The sequence below is a fragment of the Hypanus sabinus genome, chromosome 2 (assembly GCF_030144855.1).
Source record: "Hypanus sabinus isolate sHypSab1 chromosome 2, sHypSab1.hap1, whole genome shotgun sequence".
NCBI lineage: Eukaryota > Metazoa > Chordata > Chondrichthyes > Myliobatiformes > Dasyatidae > Hypanus > Hypanus sabinus.
The window spans coordinates 65083027-65092763 of record NC_082707.1 but is presented as its reverse complement, the minus strand read 5'-3'; the positions used below and the strand labels follow the sequence as shown (position 1 = coordinate 65092763).

Genomic DNA, 9737 nt, shown 5'->3' with positions numbered 1-9737 from the left:
AAAAATACACAATTATTAGAATATACTGATTTGCCACTGCTAAGCACTTAAACAAGGAAACCTTTTATCTGCATCACTGAAGAAATTTTCAACTCGTTGTATTTCCCTGACCCTTGTATCCAAGAGTTGCAAATACTTGAAAATCCTGTTCTGTTTGCTACAGCAGTTTTAATAAAGCAAATCTTATTACTGACCCTGCAACAATGTTTGAAATGTTCTCAAAAACAAATCAAAAGTAAATGCAGAATCCACCGATATTACACGCAAATCAAAATTTGGTAACAGAAGTAAGAAAAGTGTGAAAGAAAAAAAAACAATGGCGACTTCAACATATTTTAATTAAATATATAAAAGCATTTCATTCTGACTTGGCACTCGTTGCAATATATGCAAAATCTGATCGATATCGTCTGATTTTCTTGAATCTAATTCACTCAGATTAATTGCAATGACATTAAACCGTAGAACTGTACAATAGAGGTTTTTCTTTCTTTTTTAGAGTCATCGTAGAACACTTGTACAAATAGTCTGTTCTCTTTATTATAAATAATCCAAGAATGGCGCAGCATCTATGAACTGAAATACATCTTTACCTCCGGTCTCTATCATGACGGCGGGAAAGGACATGATTACTCTGAGTAATATCCCTTTGCAATGAGCTCTTCAAATTCTGCTGTCCCTTGTGAATCATGGTTTCAATGAAACCAACACTTCAAAGAAACATATTTCATAAATATCTATGTGAAATGAATTCCCACAACAGCACAAGAGAAATATTTATGAATAATAACACATATGAAATAAAATTAAATACTGACAGTCTATCAGTCATACACAATTTAACCAAAAATAAAACTTTGTTCGTGTATTAACAACTGTTTTACACAAAGGACCGTACCTTAATCGTAGGGTTTAAACTACATGTGTTTACGGTAAAATGTATGATACATAATTTATATCTTTTGATCTAAAACAAATAGACATCTAGATAGAATTGTTATTGTTGTCCGTTATTTCAGTTATTGTAAGGACAAGAAAATAGTACATTGGAAAATTCTAAAATGAAACTCTCTGAAATTATTTTCTTCACGCTTACATCAACAAATGTGTCCTACCCAACATAAACCAAGTGCAATTCTGATTTAAAGGACTTAGGCGTCATTGAAAATAGTATAAATATACATGCAAGTGTAATTCTTTGCACTTCATTTGATTGTTCACTCTTGACTCTCATAAATGGTTCACTCATACAGTCACGAAATCCAATTTCCACGATTGTGTAATGTTCCAGTAGTGTATTGGAAGCAAAAGTAAGCGTCAGGATTTCCATTCTACGAGAGGCCAGCCTCCATGGATATCAAGTAAATTTGTGCTAAAATGAATTCGCAGAAAGCTCACTTCCGAACTTTTTTTCCAGCTGCGCGTCGTTCCTCCTTTGGAGGTTTTGTCTTTATACTTGAAAATTGCTTTTGAGATCACAGACCTAGTGCTGCGGCGTGTTTTTTTGCTTTGAGTCTCAAGTCTGCGATGCTGGAGTTTTTACTCGTGGTTTTGGCCGCGGCTGCCGCTGCCACCACGGTAGCAGATTCTGCCAAGGTGGCCAGGGGCAAACCGAAGGGCGGCGGCGGGAACATCATGTAGGGAGCATGTGCCGCCAGGTGCGGATGGAGGTGGTGATGCGCGTGCGCCACGCTATCCAACTGCAATTGCGCTTGGACTTGAAAGGACAATGGCGTCATGTTGCAATGATTCTCCTGAAAAAATAATGAAGTAGAAGCCTATTGAAATATCAATTACAGACATCATAGTTGTCAATAAATATCCATCGAAGAAATGAAGATATTCCCAAAGGTGTTAGACATTAATCAATGGATAAGAAGGGAAATGAATGGTTAAATAATATTGGTCAGCTGCTGAGGTTATAGTTTCTCAACAAAGTTTCGCAATCCAAATGTGTGGAGGCTCTGAAAATAGTCCTAAAACTATGAATACTTGAATACTTGGTAACTGCGAAATTTAGGACCAAATTAGACATATGATAGTTACATGATTTTCACACCTCGGAACTAATCAATTAGAGAGTAAAAAAGAATGTTCCTGTTGACAATTGTTCCACCAGCCGACAATATTCAAGGGCCTATATGGGGAAATGACCAGTTACGGAAAATACCCAATTGATTGCAATGCAATAATCTCAATTTGTCCAAGAATAGGGAATATTTTATCTTCAAATAACTGTTTAAAGGCACCAATGAGTTACGGAAGGCTCTTACTTAAACGCACCTGGCTATCCGGAGATATTTAATGAGAAATTGGTTAAAAATAAAAGATTAATTTCTGCTTTTGTAACAACTTCAGGCAAATGTGCAGGAAAATGTTTCGCTTCCATTTTCACGATTGTGAAAGTCAGTCGATGCTTAATGGTCTTGTATAAAAATGTCGTTATTGGAGGAGGGAGGAGTAAACTTATCCAGCAATGCTTTAAGATGAAGTTTAATCATAACAGATAGCTGAGGAAATTCAAGCCCGTTGAACTTATCAAACTTGTCTCAATACTTCACGAAAGAATGCAAGAACATATTCTATTCTAGCAAGAACTTTGATAGATTATATCTACCTCAGTTCGATTCAACTCATCTCCAAATTAGCATTAGAATATAAGTTTTACAATTGCTGGAGAATTGCAGTGGAACATTTGGAAAATAGTCTGTCAAACTCGATTGAGGACTACTATTCGAATAGCTAGATATGTAGGTCGAGTGCACGGAGAATCGTGTGGAAATACGAACGCTTACTAAATCAATACTGCTGGACGAAGTGAGAAAGTACAAAGAAATAGATCAGCAGGAGCCAACTTTCGGTAAAATCGAGTTGGGACACGATTTAAATTTCTATTTCTACTGAGCAAATTCTAATTGAAAATATCTGGATGTTGTTGAGGAAATTAAGCCCCTACAGTCAATGCCATCGTGAATACATGCGCAGTTTGACTCGAAAATGTTACATCGGGCGAGGAGCTCAGCCAATATCGGCAGTGAGGGCGAAGATCAATCTGCTTGTGGGCGGAGAGAAAATTGTACACATCCAAACAAATTAATGGTGGCTTGGAAGTAAACTGAGCTAATATTGGAATATTATCAGCCGTGTGTGTTTAAGATGTTTTAATGCAAAGGATAAAACTTTGAAATATTCAGGTACAGTGAAAATAGATACTGTACAGGGGGTTACTGCGAAATATGCTGCCATTTATATTCTAGTAAATAAATCAGACAAATGGCAAGCAACATGTTGTTCTTCGACCTGAGAATCCTTTCTCCAAGTCGGGCAAATGAAGAATGGAATGACATGTTGGTCATTGAAAGCTCGAAGGAACACCGATCCATGTCGCAGTATGAGCAGTACTTACAGATAAAATGGCAGAACATGATAAGGGCTGTTCAGTACTAATCAACCGTAACTAGTTTAGCTGCTAAAATATTCAAGTAGCTCGAAAAATCTATAGATTTTTCCTACCCTCAATGGTTATTCGCCTTTGAAACCACGCCCAATTGAAACCAGTGACGTCGCCTGCCAATTATGTAATCTTAGCAATGACATGAAAAGTTGTTCTGGAACATTATAATGATCATGGCTTCAAAATTACCTGTATCCAATGGTATTTTACTTTCAAAACAAGTATCATACAAGAAGAATAAGCAATCTACAAAACAACTTATATATCACGTACGATTGTCTTATGCAGTTCGAAGTGAGTGCTATTACTTGCCTGCTGAAATGGCATCCTCAAAGCTCCCACGTTAACGTATGGTGCGACTCGACAAGCTTCAAACTGACTAGCGGTTCCAATAAGCACACCTATAGCAGGAAACTCCAATCAATGTACGTTTTTGCCTCACAAGAGGGCCCGATAGCTCTTAATTAGTTTGTGCAAATTTTCGTACAACGATTCCATTATTATGTTGAAATTAGCGTTATAATTTTGCTTAAATCCATGTTTCTTGACACATGAATAATGAATGAACAGTGGCAACATTCACTGGTTTTGTTCTCACGATCCCAACCACCCACTGACCCAGCGTACGGACAGAAATGCATCAGAGTAAACTTGGTTGGAGACATTGTACACGTGAAGTTTACAACAATGCATTGAACCGCACGTGTCAGAATATTAGCAATGATTAAGATTCTGTAATTTAACATGCATACCTTTATGAAGTTGATTCTCTTGTTTTCGACATTTTGCTCTTCTGTTCTGAAACCATACCTATAGGGCAAAAATGAAGTAATTGTATGGCAATGATTGGCAGCTGCATCTCAGATGTAGGAGTTATATTGTTCAAACTGACAACTATTCGATGCTATATCCCGTCGGACTTATTAATTATTAATGTGATTGACCTCGTTTATTTTAATTATCTGACTCTTACATACACGATGCATGGCAATATCTTCGGCGGGGGTGGGGCGGGGGGGGGGGGGGTGGCAGAAGATATGCAACCAATCGAAAACATATTAAATTGTCTGTTTCTTAATATTTATTGGTTCGACAAAATATTTTATGTCCTATCTCTAGTAAAGGTTATAGTATCATAAGAACCAAGTACAACCCCGTGATAACTAACACCAAAACGACAAAGGACTTGACGTTTAAGCAATGAGCTCCTTCTAATAAGATTTTACTTATTAGTAGACCAAAATAAGTACCCGCAAGAAAAAAAAAATGCCTTCCTGATGATGAATAAAACTGATACCTGGTAATTCGTATTATTCAAGAAGTATATAAAATACAGTGTTTATTCTTTTGTTTATTATAGCGAGGCAACATACGCTAACAAAGGAAACATTAAAACCCATACAATAAATACCGCATTAATATGTTAAGCTGGTTTTCAATTCTCGGATGAAAGTCTGGTGTTAAATAATGCATGTATTATACCGAAATCATTTTATCTGGACGTAGCACCACATGAACAAGTTTCCCAGAAGCATACATGAGCAGAAAAACAAAACTTATGTGCATTTGGAATTGTGAAGCCAATTTTACATTATGTCGAATAGTAGTTAGACGTGGCCTTTAAAAAATACTATTGTTGTGTTTAACTTGGATTTAATAATGATAATGAAATCAAACACAGTTTGATGCATATAACAAATATTCAGTCTTCTGAAAAGCTTTCACTATACTTTGTTGGAGTGACTCATAATCGATACAACATTCTGTAGTCTGTGACTAAAATATCATCAGAATTTGGACTGGAAATCCAATTGTTGACCTTTTGTAGCACCTAAAGTTAGTATTCTTCTGTTCTTCAAGAAAGACTGACTGAAAAATAATCTAATTTACATTATTTCTCAAGTTCTTTAATTGTAAATTAAAATAGAATTTAATTGTCTCTGAGAACAAAGGATGGTCATTTAGTCAATGAAATTGATGAGAACTTCAGGTGTAATATAGATGTTACAATGCAACAAAATGTTATAGTAACGACCAGAGCTGTTCAAGAGAATGGGAATAAATGACGCGAAAGCCGTTTTTTTAAAATTGCTACAAGCCGACAGCTGCCATTGTGTAAAAGTAAAAACAAGTTGTGTACTTTGAAGGACATAGAAAAATTGTTTTAAATTCGTATAAAAATATGCCACTTGCTGCCTTGTATTTATAATGTGCATGATAGACAGTCATGAGTCGAGTCGAATTGGCCAGTGCAGTTCTCTGTAAAAGTCCGAATAAATAATTTAATTGAAATGTTCGTGGCACTGAGCTGCTTGGTATTGCTGCTACTAAAAACATTAATTGTGTTTCATCACCATTTATGACGCGATATTGAGAAATCGTTTTAATGAACTCGAGTCAATAGAAATCTGTTAAGTAAATGTTACTATAAGCAGAGAAGCCATTTCAAGGAGTACGCAAATAATCATACTAGCAATGATTTCTTCACTCTTCGAACGTTCTTGAGGCAGCTATCTCCTCCCCCCCCCCCCCCTTTTGCAGGTCTGTTTGATGGTTTTTGAACACTGGTCGATTTGTTCAGGTCAAGTTGCTGCTAAGTTTACCTCGTTATCGTATTACAAGCTGGAACCCCCCATAAGAATACTATATAGCTCGATGCAGATGGTACTGTAACAGAGGGCGCATGCTGTAAGTAATTTCCCAATGGCAGCTGCCGCTGCCGCTGGCCTATCAACCACAACTTCTCTGAAACTTCTAGTAAATTAAATATCAGTTCTTACGACGCAAACCTATTTAATTCACCATAGCCGTATGCAGCGTCGACATCTGAAGGACTACTTATGTAAACATAAATCATCTCCTTTATGCCCTGAGCCTGTTGTTGTGCAGTTGCCTAATTTGTTTCCTTTGCACGTAAACCCGAGTGCCTTAGTACAGTGTTTATTTATCGCAGAAGTGCAAGTGTGTTTTAACATAGATAATGAAATCACTCAACATATTAAAACATTTTGTTGCCAAATTAAACCGATATTTGCTATATTCTAAAATAGCAGAAGGGTGTGTAAATAGGGAATATTTGTCTTACTTGTACCCTGGCTTCTGAGAGCCCCAGCCTCTGGCTCAGCTCTTCCCTCATAAATGCATCCGGATAATGAGTCTCATCGAACAACCTCTCTAGCTCATTTAGCTGTTCCAGTGTGAAGTTAGTCCGACTTCGCCGTTGCTTAATTTTTGTCTGCGCCTCCTCTTCCGCTGGTTTGGTGTCTTCTTTTTTCTCTTTAAAGTCGCCACTTCCTACAAATGACCATTGCACGCGATAATTACTGGTGTGTTTTGCCACATTTATCGATAGATATAGTAATTGATAAGAAAGTTTGAAACGAATATCTCTAAAAAGTTAACACCTCCATAACAATCAATAGGAATCTCGACCATTATAATAATACAAGGTACAATTAATGGTAAACGTAATTTAACTTCTGCCCTTGCCAGCGAACTTGTCATTGGAGCGCGTACGTTTATCCCACCATAACGAAACAACAATTAATAGCTGGAAACCCTGCGTTTGTGAATAAAAGCTCTTTTTAATTCAAGATGATTACGACCTCTCAAAATGATTCTTACTTCCATAATTTTCTTAGTCGGCGACTCGCATAATGATAAACTTCAATATTCAGTGGCGTCGATCCAATTGTGTCAAGATATAACAATAGCCAACACCTTTCAGTATTTGCGCTCTGTATCGCTTTTAAACAATTTGGTTCAGTAAATTGTGCCACTGCACAGAAAGAACGAATAATTCAAATATGTTGAATATTCTAAATTAGCCATGATACAAATTCACAGTATACTGTATTTGCTCTTTTTAAAATTCTGCTCGCTCATTCGCCCATTATCTATCAGGAATATTCAGGTGCTGTAACATGCGTGTGATAACAAAGGACCAAGTTTGAGTACCTGAACAGTTAGGTTGTACTAAATATAATTAATAAACATTTAGTGGCGGAGCTTCCAAATATTTCGAATTTAGATTAGATTTTTTTATATAGTAATGGAGATGCAACAGCCAGCGGGCTCAGGCACGCGGTTAATGACAGAACGGGCAGCCTGACCAAATTAGACACATAGACAGTGTTCAAAGTCCTTTATATTTAGGACAATGCCCACATTTTCAAACCAGAATACTTTGAGTTAGAAGAACCTTTGTTAGAAATCCCCAGTTGTTCGCATTTTAGCGGCTTGATTTGTTTGTAACGAATAAGAAATACAACTCATTAATGGTTACTGTGTACCGAGTACAATAGCGTGAATTCTGGAAACTTAGATAAGTCTCACTATTTTAATTGTCTTGCGAATGCGCAATACATTTCTTTTGTTAAATTCATTTTTAATGAACAAGTCAATGCAATCAAATACAAGTGTGCATAAAAAGTCCCAAAAATGAATTGTGTCAAGCATCATCGTCAACGTTGAAGCGTGAAAACATCTACGCTACACGAGACAGATTAAATGGTTCGTTTTTTGTTACAATTTATTGCAAATACAGATGAAAAGAGAAAAGAAAATCGGCTTTGCACCAGTATAAATGCTGATTGAACACGTTATCTGCACCTTACGTTTACTGTATGAAAGAGGGCGAACTCGTTTTATTTAACAATTGGAGTCTCATTCATTATCGTAAATAAATGTATCAAAGGGAAGGCTGCAAAGTGATTAAAGAAACGATTATACTTAGTGAGGCGAGTGATTCAAAATCTCCAGTGCTGAAATCATATGCAACCGACCATTTAATAGTTTGAAGCAAGGCAATACTACAATATTCTGTGAAATATAGGCTGCAAAGTAATGCGAATAGTTGTGTGTTTGCAAAGAATTAACCTTTAAAATGGCATCATAGATAAGTAACAGTAAAACCATTACTGAACGATGCTCTGGAATTGTGTTCTGATCTCGGCAAATAAAACAAAACTTGGCTGTACTGTGTCATTGGAAACATATTAAGATCAGTTCCATCACTGTCATCTACCTATGGCTAAACGGCTATAAATAGCAAACTACTGCAACTGGCTTTGAATGTGCCTTTTAAAACACTTCCATTACGTTATTTTCAATCTCAGCAAATCCTGCCGGTTTAAAACTAAGGGAAAAGGCACGTTCTTTTAAAATCAGAAACCAGTAGAAGCTGTTAAGTTTTACAGCACAATTAAAATTGATTGAACTCCTTGCGTCACCGAATCCTCGGTAAACATCCTCGCAGTATTATCCGGGACACATTTCGTGTCCCTTATCGATGTGCAATTTCCACTTTTTAAAAATCATTGATTATGTTGTAATTAATCGCCCTTATTATAAAGTGACTATGATTTACTGCACCTAAGTTATGCAAAGCTGCTAACTTAATAGTACATTTAACAGCATTCGGTAGTTTGTTCTAAATGTGCTTATATCCTTTGATTTTCGAAACTAGAATGATATTACTGAAATTATCACAAAATAAACCAATCTAACATTGATATTGTGCCACGCAGGTCATACGAAGTCGCGATGGTATCTCTGAAATTTTAAGGTTTGTTTACCCGAATCAGTTAATTTCGGAGTGCCGCTGTCCCGCGGTCTCTCTGGCCCGATCTCTGGTTCGCTACTTGGGGATCGAGACACCCCACGCTGTGCGCTGATTACTTCATCCCGGCTTCCTTCACTCAGCCCCGGCTCTCGAGCTCGCACAGGCCCGCTCTCAAGAACTTCTCTGTACGTGATCCCATCCTTCCTTTCTTTCACTTTTTGATCAAAAGACTTCGAAACAAAAGCTGTAAGTTCTTCCATTGCTGCTCTGAAGAATATGACCCTGTCTTTCTTTTATTCTCTCCAATACATTAACCGTACAATATTTCTCTGTGGTATGTCGTCTTGGAGTTGAAATGCAAACCCGATCTTCCAGAATTCGGCTTGCTCGGAGATGTAGATCTAATACTGATGCGCTATTGAAGTCAGACTATTTATACTTTGCAATGCTTGCCCAGCTGCGCCCCTTGTACTCAGCAATTACCTCCCCTTGTACTCTTGATGTGTCCCCACTCCTGGAACAGAGTTATCATCAGCCCCTGGGCTGCAACTCATACCTAGCGTCTGCTATTGGCCATTAATCCACCACTGACAAGCATTCGTAATTAATTTAATTAGCGAGTATTACTGCTATTGTTATTACTTAGCTAAACACGGGGGAGCTGGGATGGCACCGGGGTGTGGCCAAAAAGAATGACACATCGGAGAGCGTGGTGACTGG

The 9737-nt window shown here is 37.3% G+C and overlaps 1 protein-coding gene across 2 annotated transcripts; it reads right to left on the bottom strand.

Annotated features, from left to right (window-relative positions):
• Positions 1-1475: 1475 nt before the first annotated feature.
• On the bottom strand, positions 1476-9277 carry shox2 (shox homeobox 2). 2 transcript variants are annotated; one of them, XM_059989304.1, is made up of 5 exons: positions 9031-9277; positions 6540-6748; positions 4207-4264; positions 3763-3855; positions 1476-1717 (listed from the first exon to the last, which is right to left on the bottom strand). In XM_059989304.1, exons 1-5 carry the CDS (start codon positions 9275-9277, stop codon positions 1476-1478), a joined length of 849 nt encoding a protein of 282 aa, XP_059845287.1. The 2 variants fall into 2 exon arrangements, with proteins under 2 accessions (XP_059845287.1, XP_059845279.1); XM_059989296.1 differs by having other exon boundaries at positions 1476-1754; positions 3767-3855.
• Positions 9278-9737: the final 460 nt, after the last annotated feature.

Excerpts from the sequence above, each read along its gene's own strand:
- shox2 (XM_059989296.1), bottom strand. The coding sequence starts at position 9,277 with ATGGAAGAACTTACAGCTTTTGTTTCGAAGTCTTTTGATCAAAAAGTG. Across the intron at positions 6,749-9,030 it reads TCCGAAATTAACTGATTCGG|GAAGTGGCGACTTTAAAGAG; the intron begins GTAAACAAACCT and ends GGTCATTTGTAG. Across the intron at positions 1,755-3,766 it reads TGAGGATGCCATTTCAGCAG|GAGAATCATTGCAACATGAC; the intron begins GCAAGTAATAGC and ends TTATTTTTTCAG.